Below are 17,324 nucleotides of genomic sequence, written 5' to 3' on the forward strand. Positions count from 1 at the left end.
CTCTTTTTTTTAATGTCGGACCTTTTTTTGTAGAATTAAAGATAATATCTACAAAACCTAAGAGGAAGATATAAATCCCGAAAGAGTTTGGCAAACCCGTAAAACACAAAAAATTGGCATTTGCCTAGATTTGCGGAAGAAATAGGGATGAAGCGAAGAGGCAACAGTCAGACTCTTGAAGAAGTAAACAAAATAAGCAATGATTGTTTTAAGGCATCGGAATTTGACTATCTTCTCTCCGAACTATTTAAATTATGTGGCAAAAACCTAGCAGTACAAATGCATGATCTCGTAAGATATGAAACAAAGATAAAATTTCTAGCGTTTGGAGGTTATTTGCCCAATTTACAAAAAAAGTTATTTGTAAAAATTGTATTGCAACCCTCAATAAGGTAAAGTGAAAATATATGAGAGTATCAAATCGGATTTTGGTAAGGGATAAGTTGACAATAGATCAGTTCCTCACATTTTAAACATATTTTGGAAAAGCTATATTGATGGACATAATATATTCGTTGATTATTTGAAACAGGCCTATGGTCAATTATATAACATCTTGAAAACTTCAACCTATCTTCGAAATATATCTGACTAGTAAAGAAAAATGAATTTACTAATAGTCCCAAGCCTAAAAAAAGTTGATAAGCTTGCTCAGACACTTCAATCTGGGTCTTGACTATCTTATAAAACAACTGGAGCTTTAATTTCCACAAACACAACGGTGCAAATTGCCGCCTATGCAGATTACATTAGCATGTTCCGTAAGGTGGAGAAGGCAACAAAAACCTATTCACAATTTAAAGGAGCTGCTAAGGAGATTGAACACTGTTCAATCTGGCACATAAATATGTCTCAAGAGAGCTGAATGTCTTTAACGTAGGTAAGTCCCGTAGATTGGAGGAAGAGAGAGAAACATGTTCTGAAAACAAACAGTGGCCAAAGAGATCGGACTTATAAACATACAAAAGAAAAAACACAACACAAACAAGAGGAATCAAATCAGAAATCAAACTAGAGGACGTTGTTGATGTGATTAATTTATCCGGGAGTCGAATTAAATGCAGATGTAACATAAAAGCAGAAATGCAAAAAAGAATAATAAAACCCAACAAAGCATATTTCTCGTTGAATGTCATATTCCGTTCCAAAGCGGTACATCGGAAACAAAAAATTATAAGATATTTAAAATCTTTGGAGCAGCAGTATATTTGCTTACCACAAAAGTCCTAACTAACAAAATAAACAAACCAACAACTGTATCAGATGAACAACAAGGATTCAGATCCAGAAGATCCTACGTAGACGCCGTATTTGTACTAAGACAAATCACAGAAAAGGCCATCGAGTACAATAAACCAGCATATCTATGTTTTATAGACCTGACAAAGGCTTTCGATCGCATCCAAGTCGAAGATGTCTTAAACCTACTTTATAAAAGAAACATACCAATCAATATTATACAAACCATCGAAAACATCTACTTTCATAATCGAATACAGGCAAAGATAAATGAAAAACTAACACAGTGTATACCAGTACAAAGCGGAGTCATACAGGGTGACTCGTTAAGCCCACTTCTCTTTAATGTAATAATGGACACAATAATACAAAGCAGTACGTAAAGGTCATGGTTACAGAATGGGCAACAAAGAAATCCAAATATTATGTTATGCAGACGACGGCGCATTAATCGCCAAGACAGAAGACGAGCTCCAAAGATTAACACACATCTTCAATACAACAGCCAATAAATACAATATGATAATATCAGCAGAAAAAACCAAATATATGGCAGCATCTGAATACCCACTACGATGTAAGTTCGAAATTGAGGGGAAAATAAACCAGGAAGCAAGGTTTAGATACCTGGGAATAGATATAACTAGTTACAGAGATGTTGAAGAAGTACGACAACAAAGCTTAAAAGCAAGTAAAGCGGCGGGATCTTTTATTCACAAAATCTGGAAGAACAAACACCTAAGACAACACACAAAACAAGAATCTATAAAGCAGCAATTAGACCTATACACAGCGGAGACAAGACCTGACACATCTAAAACGAGACGACTACTAGAAACAACAGAGATGAAAATAATTTGACGAGTATTAGGGAAAAGTCTGTTGGACGGGAAGAGAAGCGAAAACATAAGAAGAGTATGCAATATAGAAGACATAAATGGATGGGTGACAAAACGGAAACAGAAGTGGAACGAACACATTAGTAAAATGACAGGATAGGATGATAGTACGAATAGCACGAGATAAGTCACCAACTGGACGAAAAAGTATTGGCAAACCAAGAAAAAGATGGTGCGATAATTTAAACAATTAAGGAGGCTAATATTGAAGAAGAAACAGGCTTTAAAGCCTATATACAAGAAGGAAGAAGAAGTATATTATGGATAGGAGATATGTTTAGGACATATCTCCCTATAAGGAAACACCTATCTTGATATTGATGATAAAAGATTGCCAAGAAGAGAGCCCTAGATAGTAAAATTAAGGACATGCGACCAAATGGGAGGCAACGTAAAAGATAGGAGAGCGAAGTGGCAGTGAACGCGCACAATATGTCGAGTGTCGAAACTTCGAGACAACCGGCGTAGGACTGTCGATATTGAAGGCAAAAATTACAGAATACTACCTAAATTTGAACTGTAGCGCCATAAGAAAAAGAAGAAGATAATGTATTTCTTTCTCGTTATTTTTCAATAAACCTAGCCACCAATAGTATAAACATACACTAAAAACTTTTTTTTTGTAGATAGATATTTTATCAAAAACTATACTCACGCTAGCCAAATATATCGCTCAAACAAAGAAGAAGGCAACTTCTATAGAATAGACAAATACGTGTAAAAGAATTTTTAAAAAGGCTTTCTGTTGCTTATATGTATGTAGGGTAGTCTAAGCTTCAGGGGCACAACGCTTTGTCATGTTCTGTATTTGAAATAGACTGTGCAATAATTTACGTTAAAGAAAACTACTATAAGATTAATAGAACAAAACAAGTATGTCCAATATGAAGCCATCGGGTCACATGTGGCCCACTGAGCATTTTCCTACTTCTTCTCATGGCGCCGTCTCCTTTAGAAGGTTGGCGATCCAAATGGCAATTGTAGTTTTGGAAACTGCTGCGCGAAAGATTTCTGAGGATGAGCGATCGAACCATCTCCTCAGGTCTTTCAGCCATGAGTTCTGCCGTCTTCCTACTGATCTTTTGCCTTGTACTTTTCCTTTCACTTAAAGTAATTCATATGTTTCACCTCTCAACACATGACCCAAATATTAAATTTTCCTCTCTTTGATTATTCTTAGTAATTCTTTTTGTTTACACATGCGACGAAGTATCTCAACATTAGTAAACGTAACATCTGATCATTCGGATTCTAAGCTGCAGACTAAAGTCTGATCTTGTAAAAAATGTTTGTTTTTACAAGATCAGCCTACGGCCTGTATCAATTTTTAAAACAGCCAAATAATACGGGACGAGAGTGTGATGATTGATTTGGTCTATCTCGACTGTGATCGTCCACACTCGTCCCCAAATGCTCGCCAGGTTTACCGCTGGTACAACTTTTAACATAGAAAAGAGTGTTAGGTTAGGTTGCTATTAATGAGTGGTAGAAATTTTTGAAAGGTAGCGCGAAGATACTCATGTATGATCCCGATAGATGACAGATCTACTTCAGTGATGCGCCCCTGGCTTATCGTCTAATACCATACAGGGGAAATCATTGTCCTATCCTGAGTCCTTATCCAAATCTATCATTTCCCTTCCAGTATGGATCCTGTCCCTAAATGGATTTACCGATAACGAGATTGAATGTGGAAATGATTTTGATCAACGAGTAAGAATAATAGTCCTCCAAAAAATAGGAAGTTGAGGCGCAAGGCCTGCTAGCCGACACTCGGAAAAAATCATTATGCAAAAACCAATCTAACACAGTCTCGAGATTTGGACGGAAACAAAGATATACTTAGGCGAAGAAAATGTACTATGAGAATAATAACGAGGAAAATTCAAGGAATCGCAACGAAACAAAATGAAATACTCCCAGAAATCGAAAGACTAAACACAGACATCATAGTCTTGTGTGAAACAAAAAAAAGGGGTCAAGGAGAGGAAATTATAGGGAAATATAGATACATATGAAGTGGAGTCTGCAAACATGAAATAATAATTCAAAAAGTTGTATTCAAAAATCCTTTTTAAAAGGTATATAATTAAAAATACCCTTTCGGGCTAGATCACAGATCAAAAGTCCATCATCAGTGTAATGAGATAACCTGGAATAAGTATTACTACTTTAGTGAAAGCAAACAAATGTTAAATTTTGACCAAGGTTGAAAAAGCAATGTGGTTTAATTACCTACTTACGAGATATACATGAGTCAAGCCACTACATGACTGGGTAAAAACGCTTTAAGTTACAAAATTGTTGTCTGTTATTTTATTCTTAAAAATTATGTTATGTTACTTAATAGGAACGAAAGTGAAAGATGTTCTCTTTCCTTGTCTAAGATGGCAACTAATTAAAATCACAGTTTTTGAACGGATGCATGAACAAAGCAGTCAATGTAACTTGTCTTAATGTGACACCACATTAAACCTTGTGACGAAACTATTGTATGAGTGGAAAGACTTTAAAAATATATGAATCTAAATTAGGCTAAACATCAATACATGTACCCAGTGGGACAAGGATAAAAGATATATTGATAAGACCCTTCATGTTGTAAAATAACATTTGGTACCTGGAAAGTAAATGGAAGATCCACGTTTGATGTTGAGTTATTAATCGACATACACAGACGGTTGAACTGTTTTGTGTATATATAGAGTTTGATGTAGAAATTTACGAAATAAAAGTAAAGAAGAGTTATTAATTTATAATTTATCTTGAAATATTGTGAAAATTGTATAATAATTATGATTATGATGGAATGACAAAGAACATATTTGGGTTGTAAGTAGGCTCTTTTATCATTGATAAAGGTATTAATGATATAAGAGATCATGAACACTCAAGTTCACTTGTAAATAAAACTCAAAATTCGACAGTTTTATAAAAATGTATTTTTAAAAATATACATAAGTACAGATCCAAATGGAATATTTTCAATAAAACCTGAATCCTGAAAAATTCTTCTTGTTTACACCATTGTGGTATTATAACCTAAAAAAGTTGCTAAAATTATAAATACATATTTAAAAATACCCTAATTATTATAATACCCGCAATATTAATAAAAAGTTATTATTGCTGTATGAAAAGTAGAGAAAAAAAATGTAAAAGACACTGAACTTTGAGAGCCCATTTCAGATTAGACTAGACTCAGAAGACCTGTATGCACTTAAGAGGAGGAGCTTTCTACCAACACTGTTGAAATCTTTAAACTCTCTCTCTCTCTCTCTCTCTCTCTCTATATATATATATATATATATATATATATATATACATATATATATATATATATATATATATATATATATATATATATATATATATATATATATATATATATATATATATATATAATTATATTAGGTACTAGTGTAGTAGGAATGAAAAATACAATACAAAAAGAAATTCTAATACCAACCAGATATAAAAAGAAGCAATAGATGACGGAAGAAATTTTAGATTTAATGGAAGAAAGAAGTCAATATAAAAACAAAGCTAATCAGATGTACAAAAAAGTGGATAAACAAATAAAATACAGAATTAAGAAAGCGAAAGAACAATGGTTAAAAGAACAATGCGCAGAAATAGAAGAATACCAGAAAAGACATGATAGTTTTAACACACATAAAAAAATTAAAGAATTAACTCACAACAATAGAACAAGAAAACTGGGAATACTGAAAGATGCAAATGGGAAACTTGTGTTGAATACTAACGAACAATTAAAGAGATGGACAGAATACATCAATGAACTGTTCAAAGGCAACAGAACAGAACAGATGGAGATAGAAGTAGAAGAGGATATGGTTTTAACGATATAAAAAGAGGAAATTAAAATGGCATTAAAAAACAGCAAAAATGGTAAAGCAGTAGTTCCAGACCAAATCCCTATAGAAACCTTAAAATGCATAAATGATGAAACCTTAGACATTATAGTAGACTTATTTAACTCAGTATACAAAACAGGACACATACCGAAACAATGGTTACTCTCCACCTTTTGTGCTATCCCTAAAAATACAAACGCTAAATATTGCAGTAAATACAGAACAATATCACTAATAAGTCACATTCTCAAATTATTCCTGAAAATAGTACATGGTCGTATAAATAAAAAACTGGAAGAAGGAATAGATGGTAGTCAGTTTGGTTTCAGAAACGGACTAGGAACCAGAGAAGCGTTATTTGCTTTTAATGTGTTAGCTCAAAGATGCATGGATATGAATGTTGATGTACATGTTTGTTACGTTGATTTTGAAAAAGCATTTGACAATGTAAGACATGAAAAATTAGTCCAAATTCTAAAGACAAAAAACATAGACCATAGAGACTTATGAATAATAACAAACCTCTACTGGAATCAAACAGCACAAATCGTAATAGATAACGAACCCAGTCCAGAAATTGAAATCAGGAGAGTTAGGCAGGGATCTATTATGTCCCCATTACTATTTAATGTATATAGTGAAGCCATTTTTGAAAAAGCATTACTATCTCAAAGTGAAGGAATAATAATTAACGGAAGATCTATTAACAACATAAGATATGCAGATGACACCGTGATTATGGCAAGCTCTGCTAAAAATGAATATAAAAAAGACCAAATACATGATAATAACAAAGAGAACAAATATACCAACAAACATACATTTGGGAAATGTACCGATAGAAAGGGTTGATAAATACAAATACCTAGGAACCTGGATTTCAGACAATAATGATCAAACAACCGAAATAAGAGCCAGGATAGAAATAGCAAGAAATGCGTTTGTAAAAATGGAAACAATTCTCTGCAACAAAGACCTTAGATTAGAACTGAGAGTAAAAGCACTGAGATGCTACGTGTTTTCGATACGGCAATATGGACTTGAAAGCTGAATATTAAAGCAAGAACATATAAATAAGTTAGAGTCCTTTGAAATGTGGTATTACAGATGGATGCTTAGAATAGCATAGACACAGAAGAAAACTAACACGGAAGTATTGCGAGAAATGGGCAAAGAATGCGAAATAATAAACACAATAAAAATAAGAAAGTTACAATATCTGGGACACGTAATGAGGGTACAGCGATATGAACTGCTAAGGCTGATAATACAGGGAAAGATAAGAGGAGGAAGGAGTATAGGAAGAAGGAGAGTGTCATGGTTGAACAATTTAAGGGACTGGTTTAAATGCAGTTCTATAGAACTCTTCAGAGCAGCAGTAGATAGAGTAAAGATAGTGATGATGATATCCAACCTCCGATCGGGAGGCGGCACTTAAAGAAGGAGAAGAAGTAGAAATGATGTCTAGGGAGATAAAATTTGTATCAATGAATTCTGCTTCACTTACTGATGATTGTACAATGATTTTTATTCTCTGGAAAACGATCTTTTTATGTAATTTGCATTTAAAATATGTCTTATTTTTAAAAGCCACCCTCATTATTTACCATGAAACAAGTGAAAAAAAAAAATTGGACAAGTAAGACAATACATTTTGGAAATATTTAAAAGAATACAAGTGAACAGAAAAGACCTTGGAAACTACTAGCTGCTATGTTTACTAACGGAATAATTTAGTTGCTAACACATTTATTCATAAAAAATAAACAATTACCTCAGATCTCATTTCTGAAATGTGGTGTTCTGATAAACATTAAATGTATAATCAATATTATTTTCACTTTGCTTTTCTTCAGATACAGCTGGGTCCCTAAAATATAGGTATATTATTAATAATAAGAACTTATACGTTAGATTAAATATGAATAAGCGCTTAATCAACCTTCCACATAACCTAAGAGGACTTATACCTAGGTTGAAGTTGTCATTTCAGCCGTCTTTTTAACACAATCTATTATGGCGTAGGTGACACTTCTAGGAGATCGTAGGGTTGAATTTCTGTTAGTCCGATTTTACTCATATGTCCCTTAAGGCGACAGTTCTGTTAAAAATCTACAATAATTCGTAGATCATAACTATTAAACTTTTTCTTCATAATGTAGCTATTGTCTTCTCTCGAAGATTGGCTATTATCTTGATTATTTGAACTCTGTTTACTGCTGCTCTAAAAAGCTGGTTAGATGGGCAGTAAACCACTCTCTAAGGGTATGTTCAGCCAAGAGCAAAGAGACGAAACCAAATTACTATTGGGAAACGGAGGTACACAGAGTAGGGCGTGATTCGAAGGTCGAGCGTAGCAAAGAGCAAAGCGGGGAAACCATACCACTCTGATTTCTACGCTCGCACGCGCTGGTCCTATTTCGAAAAATGAATCTCTATGCCTTGATAAAGGAAGTGTTCCAAAGAAAACCGTTGTGGGATCAGAAAGATTCGCAACATCACAATCGCTACATTTTAGAAAAAAACTGGGATGAATCGGCTGCAGGAATGAAGACAACCCGTAAATAAGTAATCTGTTTATTAGCATTAATAATTAAATTAATAAAAATAGCATTATTGGGTCATCTTTTTAATTTGAGTAAGTACTTAATTACATTCTGTTTTTACATACATAAATCTTGAAGAAATTTCGGACGAAAGCAGTTGTATTAGCTGGTCTATTGCCTCATTTATGATCAATGACCATATTGTGCAAAATACATGCACACTTGATGATTTTATCTGCCAGCTCCGGTGCGGTTTCGATGTGTTTCCACAGGATTCGAAATTTAGCTGTCGGTATGCCAAATGCGCATTCAACAAGTATCTCTCTTAATAGATTGAATATTCTTGTTGGGGTGACAAACCCCGGCCTTGATTGAAGGTTTCAATAAATGTTTTAGTAGAGGATAGGCGTCATCTCCTATGAAATCGAAGGACACTGCGATTTGTGTTCCTGGTTGTTCGTCATCAGGAGGAATATTTAAACTTTCAGATTCCATCAAATGGAAAAGCGATGAATTACGGAAAGCTCCTCCATCGCTCTGTTTTCCATATCCACCAACCACTAACCAATGGCGACAAAAAGATAGTATGCATCGGCCACGGCTTGTAGAACGAGAGAAAAAAAATGTTTATAATTATAAAACATAGTTCCAGATTGTGGAGGGCATTTTACCCGACAGTACTTGCCATGAATGGCCCCGACGCAAATTTCATCTCTCAAAAAAATCGTTGCCAATTTTCTTAAACGTTTCTTCTGGCACTGTGGGCACTGGAATGTAATAGGATGGAGTGTTTCCCAAATTGCGTATACTGTTTCGTGTACGATCCAGCTGACTGTACTTGCTTTCATTCGGAAGGTGAATCCTAGACTTCTGGAAGATGCCCCAGTAGCAAGATATCGGAAACAAAAATTCAAAATGTGTGTTATTAAAAATTCATCTGTCTTTTTCTTTCAGTAGAAGCTCTTAGAGTGAAGTGGAATTCACACCGAGACAACTTCCGTAAAGAACTACAAAAGAAACCACGCATTCGCTCAGATGAAGAAGGGTCTCAGGCTATCTGGAAGTCAAAATGAAAGCATTTCGATAGCCTGCTATTCCTTCAAGACCAATTCATCGATTCAGTCGTGATTGATTTCAATGAGACTACAGCCGATCCAATAAACATCGAGATTGTTAGCGAGAATAATTCCGACGCCGATCCACATGATATTTCACTTGGCAACGTGCAGGATCAGCTACCACCACCCGAAAATGTAAACGATCTTCTGATGAAATAGGAAACGCTTCGATTAGCCTTGAAGAGAAATATCTTGACATTGTGAGAAATGATCAATGCAGTCCCAACAAGTTGATAATGATAAATCTTTCTTCAACAGCCTACTACCGTACGTCTGATAACTTCCACAAGCAGACAGGCTTTGACTTCGCTTGAAGATACAGCATCTTGTTTACGATGTGGTATTTGGTCAATCTACTTCAAGGCAAAGCTTTTCCAATCCATCAACTTCTACTTCAAGGCAAAACTTATCCAATCCATCGTCTATTGGGTCTTTTTTTAGTGGCTATTCAGATAACGACGATGATTTTGTCTTTTTAATATTATCTAACTTTATAATTAATAATTATTATTAGCTCTATATTGGTCTATCTGTCTTGGTCAATTTGTTTTGGATTTTTTCATGTTTCCCGCGAGTCAGGAAGTACCACGTTTTCAATAAGAAGTTAAAAAAAAAGAAAATAACTATCCATGACTATCAAATTGAAAAGAACTGAAAGACTCGCGCGTGACTCCCAGCTACCACTCTGGCTTGGCACTTCTTTGCTCTTTGCTAGGGAAAATATCGCCGCTCTGCTCTTCGCTTCCTCTCTGCACGTACAGTAAAATAGACCAAATCTACGCTTTCATAAAATTTTTCCCTGTATGATTTTTATTCATAACAAATATGAAATACATTACGTTTTAAAAAGTAAATGTGTAAATGTGCCATTAAGTAAATATACACATTATTACTTCTTTAGAGTTTAATATCTGCTGTTCTGATCATATCATATAACTTTCAAATTACTGTAATAGCACTCTGTAAAGAAAACTTACGTTACTTTCTCTAAATCCTTTGGTAACTCTGGGAAAAACGTATCACACTCAAAATCTTTTAATATCCGAGTTAAATATAATCGATAAAAATTTTCTGATTTCATTGTTTCCTAAAAATGATGAAAAGTATGGAATATTTATTTAAAAAACCTTATACAGTATACTCCCTTTATAACGAACACGGTTATTACGAGGTTTCGCTTATAACGAGGTACATTAGATGTCCCGTGAAATTTCTATTGAACTATAACCCTTTATAGCGAGGTAAATTTGCTTATAACGAGAGAAAATAAGATTGAAAAACGTGTTTTTTACGTTTTGGCCCGGCCGTAGCTATAAATAAATACCCTTTTTAACTGCGGGCCGCCCGCAATAAACTTCTTACAATTTATGATTCTTAGTCGGAAATTTAAAATTTATGATTCACAAGTGTCATTGTATTGGGTTGACCATTCACACCTAATAATATGGGTCCTAATGGACAAGATGTGAAAAGGTTGTCAGAAGCTTTATCCAAGGACAAAACGCAAATGAAGAAGCATAAAACTGTTTCACATCTTTAGAAAATATGATAGATAGAATACTGGACAATTTAAAGCAGTCAAAAATGACAAAATAACTTTATACGCTTTATACATATTTACATAATACAGATTTTTGTTTTAACGTATATCATTGACAGTAAAAGTAAACAACACTTTTTTGTTTTAATGCATTTCATTGACAATAAAAGTAAACAACTTTGTTTTAAAAACGCCATTCAAACAATATTTATTAGCATCTTATATTGCTCCGAATGGCTTCACTATAGAAAGTTAATGTTTTAGAAAACTACATATTCATATGTATGCACAATATTATTGTTGTTGGATATAACGAGATCCGCTTATAACGAGGTAATTAGTCTGCCATTTCAGTTCTCGTTATAGAGGGAGTCTACTGTATTAATTTTACATATTCTTACAATGACATAAATTAAAGTAAGTTTTAAACGTGTCGACTTTACGTCGCTCACAAGAACAAAATTGCAACGACAGGTCTTTCAAATGAATAAAAATTGTTATCTTACTTACTTTGTTTTACTTAAATTTAAATATAGGAAGCGCATAATTAAAACCTATACCTTATTAACCATTAGGGCGAGCCATGTCGGATATAAAAACTTCCCTACTAGCATCTCTTCCCTTCCTATTCATTTCAGACCCCTTCCCCAACAACAATATAATCGATTTACTTATAGAGTATATTAAGTACTTGAGCGACTGCATGAATCAAACTCTAATACTAATTTGTAGTCTGCAGGTGCATTGAATATGTGAATTAAAGTTAACAGTTACCTTTACTGTAGTTTTACTCACTCAAAAATGATGTTGAATAAACCAGAAAGATGATCGATTAAGTATTACTTACTATATCATAAGTAAAATGTTCAACTACCTACCTGATAGATGGAACTTCCACCAATAACCCACACAGATTCATATTTAGTCTTAAAATCATCATCTTCTAAACGTTTTAAACACGAACTTAAACTGGTAAATGAAAATACATCAGTGTATTTACTCAAATCTAATTCAGATCGTGAAAGAACCATATTTATACGATTATTAAGTGGTTTGTACTTTTTAGGAATAGAGTCCCAAGTTTTTCTGCCCATAATTACAACATTTTTTTTATTTGGATCATTCGTAGTGCTAGTCATTCTTGTGAAGTACTCCATTTCTTTTCTAAAAGAAATGTTATGTTAAAACATAACTATAATATTAATCTATCGAAAAAAAAAATCGTTTTTAGAGGTGATATGTGTAATAATTGGGGGGGGGGGGTCCACTGTAAATAATTGGAGAACCGATTATAATATTCGCGGGAACCCTACTGTGTCACCATTCTAATAAATGCTGCTGTCATCATTGTAAAAGACGCCTGTCTCAAAATCTTTGGATGCATCTTACAATTCTTAGGGGATACTTATCCCTGCGAGCGGGGCAAGGCTTACTGGTCCCACTAGTCTGAGCTGACTGGTTTCGCCCTCGCGGCTTACGGAGGGTAGAGAGATTTGGGAAAATGGGATTAAGAACTTCTAGGTCTCAGGTCCTGTAAAGAGTTGAGCCGGAGGTCCTTGCTTTAGAAGCCGGAGAACTGCATAAGCGAAAAATGTGTACTCTTCTAGTCTCTACCTGTAACGGCCGGGAAGAACAATAAAACCAAATTTCGAGTTTAGAATGTATTAAATAGACTGTATACTACAACTAAGATAACAAGATATCAGTTATAACCAATAATGATTCGATCAGGCGCGAAGGGAGACGAGAAGAGACAAAAGCAAGAAATTAAAGGGTGGACAATCCGTATTATTATATATTCCTTGGGTTAGTATATAGATCTTAGTTACCTTCGCGTATTTAGGCCCTAGCTAATGAATACGCCTTCAGGCCTACTGGAATTCAGGATCAGTCTGTTGAAGTACCGCGCGCAATCACGAACTTTCGAAACTCCAGATACCGGCACTTATACGGTACTCTACCCCGTCGAGTTACAATAGCGCGCTCACTGCGCTGCGTATGCCTCGATCGCCCGTGCTTCTGGCGTGGAGCACTCTCAGGTGCCTCGTTCTTACTGCTCTCCCCTGGCCCGTTTGTTCGTTTTTTATGAGTCCGTATTCTCACTTTCCGATCGCAGTACCAAGGTCGAGTTTTTTTTATTTTTTTGCTGAGTCCCCGTGATTAAACCGGGTCAGGCGGTGGTGTTATTTTTCCAGCGAAGGTCTATGTTTTTAAACGTGATTTTTTTTTTCTTTTAAACAACAGTGGCGACCTGATATTTGAGACTCGTGTAATACACTTAAACTAGGTCGAGTTTTCATTCTTTGTTTAATGTGAAATGTATACATTAACTACATATGTCGAATTATTTGTTCTTTATTCAATTTGGAATATATAATAATTATTTAAATAATTATTACTCTTTTCTCGGCTAACTACCCCTTATTTTTTTCTTCTTTATTTCCTTGCTATGTTTACATTACATATGGAATAAAAACTTCGTCAGTTGGAATGTTAATCACTTCCACACAATAATTTAAATATAATCTAATTTGTTACTCTGCATTCTGTAGCACTGCATGTGTGGCAAATAAAAAAGGATTTACTTTAGCATCAAGTTTTTGTCAGAATTAAAATGAGAGGGGTGTGTAAGTTGTCAAAAAATATCTTTGAATGTTCAACTGTTGAGTTGTACATGGAGGACCAAAGGAGGAAAAAGAAAGTTTTTTACAGAAAATAGAACTTTTAAATGTTAATATACATTTTTATCTATATAACGAAATTCTAATGAAATTAATGTTAAAAACAAATATCTAGATTAAGTTTTTTTAATATGTGTCCTAACATAAGATGCTACTAAGATTTCTGGTGCAATAAGGAGGTGCATTGATAATTTATACAAATTATTCAAATTATTCAGAAATTATATAAAATATTATAAACTATCATTTGTCAGACCATCATGGTCTTGTTGCCACCTTCAGTTTTAAAAAATGAAAAATCTTCCATAAGATAATAAAATTTTTTTAAATGCAGTCGTCTTCAGTGTGATTGGCAGAGTCTGTTTAAAATTGATAACAGTAAATTAAATAAGCAATGGTAAAGATTTACATATATATTTACAGTTCTGTTTGAAATACCTAAATTTTATAAAAAGTTATTAAAAATTGACCCAGAAGAAAACAATACAGTGTTTACAACAATCCTCAAATAACTGTTATGAAAAATAAATTGGACATACTTTTGGTACTAAAGTAAACACATAAAAAATATGATAAACAGTACTAAGAGACTGAAAGGGAATATAATAGACTATTATCAATTTTAATAAATAAATTCTAAAAAGTGTGCGTAATCTTCCAGAAAATGTATCTATCTTTCAGAGACATTTTCTTATCATATTTCGTTTAACTTGTACTGCATGTACTTAAAACCTGTCATAATAAATGAAATCATACAATTAATTCAAGTCATGAACTGTCAAATAATCTCGTAAAACATTTTGATTTTGAGTTAGCAATTTGACTAATGCATATCCTGAACAATTCATTTGAATGTGGTATGTTTTCAGAATCATTAAAAATATCAACAGCTCTTAGAGAATTATTAGACCCATAAGTATTATTTCCTCTTATTCAATAGTTTTTTATGACTTTCAATAATTTTGTACAATAACCTGCATGGATAAAAAAGAGTCCCAGAAGTTGGGTGCTATTGTGGGTGATGCAAAAATTAAGCCAAGGGGATTGGGTCTGTCTTTAAATTTGGATTAAATGAAGAAACTCAGGTTTAAAGACATGCACAATGCTACCAGCTCTTTGAAGGACATAACAGCAAGTGTTGGGAAGTGGGTCAACAGATCTAGTTTCATTTAATTTATGAAGATAAGCTTACACAGCACATCAAAAGTATTTGAACCTCAGCATGTATACCATAAGGGAATAATGTTGTGAAAACTGCTGTGTATGATTTTCTTTATGTTCTCTATGTTCTTTAATATTACAATTTCATTTGAAGAAAACCATGTTTTGATGAGTATATTTTGAACTTATCAAAAGATTTTGATTCCTTGGAATAGTTGATCCACATTTAAAAATTAGAGAAGCATGGGGTTAGGGGGACACCACTGAGGTGAATTTTTTATCATATTTGTCACAGAAGAGGTTGTGAAGACAGGTAGTGTGGAACACCTTATGTAGAAATCACATCAGAAGAAGAGTGAAAACAAAAATCAGAAAGTACTTTTTATTGTTTTTAAATAACAATAAAATTCATTTATTTTGTTTTGTCTTCTAAAAATGACCATGGGATGATAAGGAATTTGTGTCCCGTTGAAAATGATAGGTCTAACTTATAGGTAGTATTTTTGGAAAATTTTGCATATACTTACTGTAATCTCCAAGGCAAATTGTTGTTTTTTCCAATGCCCATATTTTCAGAGGCGGCAGCTATTAAATTCAACTTAATAACCATTTTAACTACAACCAAAAAAATTAATATAAGATATAGTAATAATTCAATACATTTGGAGAAAATCATTTTTTTTTATTTCCTAACCTGAAGAGTGGAGATAAGGAGAAATTGTAATGAATGAAAATAATAGTAGTATCAAAGAATATAGATGCATATTCATCACAAGTGTATACGCAAGAATATAGATGCATATGTGTCTATATTCTTTGGCAGTATAACGAAAACTGACACTAGAAAGTAATATTATCTGAATACTATAATATAATGAATAATATTAAATGTAATAAAACAATAATTCAATTCAACCAACTTTTTTTTTTAATTTTTGCTAATTTTTAAATTTAAAATAACATTTTATTATATATGTATATCTATTTACCCTAGTATACTAGTAGATAACTTATTGGCACAAATGAAAAAAATGACCAACCTCTCATTGTTGTTAGGGAATCTTTTTTTTAAAGTAAACTTTGGTAAGGTAGCCTACATATGCCTTGTCCTACTTGATTCTTAGGAATAGAACCATGGACTTCCCTCCATAAATGTCACAAATTGTTTTTATGGGTATATGAAACAGGATCATAAATGTGTGGAATTATTAACATTTTGATGTTCAAATCTCCCCTGGAGAATCAATTCCTCAATTACTCCAACCAAAATATTAGAATCCCTTCTTTCCACAGGCGCTAAAGTAATTTCCAGTTTCTGGTTTCCTATAGATCTAAAGATGGCCTCTGCTGTATTTTCTCCTATTGAATGCTACCTAAACAATTTTCACAATGGTATCAGAGCTTCCCAGTTTTGCAGGGTTGTTTTTAGCTAAATTTATACAGAATAACTGTACCAGTTTACCATCATACCATCCTAACAGAAGTATCCCAATTTATGATGCACTTAAATTTGTGTAGGAGGCTTCAGGTGTAACAAAATGACCACTAACATGAAGATTTTATGCAACAGCAATCTAGCATAGTGTTCAAAAATTATACTTTTCTAGCTGATACACAAAATCCACACTTTTTCACATCTTTTTGTTTTTACTACACATTTGTTACACCTGAGTTAACTGGCTGTTCATTTTCAAAAAAAAATCCACACTGAGGGATAGTTCATGTAAAAGCTAGTAATAATATTAAATATCCAGCTACTTGTGTCCTGATATTGTTTCTGAACTTTTTATGAAAGATAATGATGCTGGGTAAAATGCGCGGAATATATAATTGTCTATTTGTTTCTATTAAAACAATTTGTTTCACAAAGTAGTATCATTATCGAGATCAACTCGAAATAGAGTATTGTAATTAATTTATTCAACAAACCTTCAAAAACTAAAACGGGCAACTTAAACACTACTCTCGGTTTCGGCGGTTTAAACGAAAAATTGAGGTTACTTTTTTGAATGGAATATCGTTTTCGTTTGTTTCCGCACTGCATAAACGGACTGCATAAACGTAAGAGGCAAGGTGCAAGAACTCTAGATTCTATGGAACTCTTGTAGGTCTAGGCAGGTAATAAGAGTTACTCTTATTTAAGTAAAATAAATAAATAACTGCGTAATGATAGTTCTTATGTTTTATGTTAGCCCACTATCGTAAATTATCATAATTGACAAAAAATTTCATTGCTAAATCACGGAGCGATGTATAATTTTG

At 33.4% G+C, this 17,324-nt stretch overlaps 1 protein-coding gene across 3 annotated transcripts; it reads right to left on the minus strand.

Annotated features, from left to right (window-relative positions):
- Nucleotides 1-5,057: 5,057 nt before the first annotated feature.
- Dhfr (dihydrofolate reductase) lies at nucleotides 5,058-17,324 on the minus strand. Of its 3 annotated transcripts, XM_072523932.1 has the most exons (7): nucleotides 16,992-17,324; nucleotides 15,590-15,677; nucleotides 12,099-12,384; nucleotides 10,658-10,767; nucleotides 7,791-7,886; nucleotides 6,165-6,200; nucleotides 5,058-5,180 (listed from the first exon to the last, which is right to left on the minus strand). In XM_072523932.1, the coding sequence occupies exons 1-5, from the start codon at nucleotides 17,104-17,106 to the stop codon at nucleotides 7,799-7,801; spliced, it is 687 nt and encodes a 228-aa protein (XP_072380033.1). In that variant the 5' UTR covers nucleotides 17,107-17,324; the 3' UTR covers nucleotides 5,058-5,180; nucleotides 6,165-6,200; nucleotides 7,791-7,798. The 3 variants fall into 3 exon arrangements, with proteins under 3 accessions (XP_072380033.1, XP_072380032.1, XP_072380034.1); XM_072523931.1 differs by lacking the exon at nucleotides 6,165-6,200 and having other exon boundaries at nucleotides 16,992-17,321; XM_072523933.1 differs by lacking the exons at nucleotides 6,165-6,200; nucleotides 16,992-17,324 and adding an exon at nucleotides 16,052-16,944.

This window comes from Diabrotica undecimpunctata, chromosome 2 (genome assembly GCF_040954645.1).
Source record: "Diabrotica undecimpunctata isolate CICGRU chromosome 2, icDiaUnde3, whole genome shotgun sequence".
Lineage (NCBI taxonomy): Eukaryota > Metazoa > Arthropoda > Insecta > Coleoptera > Chrysomelidae > Diabrotica > Diabrotica undecimpunctata.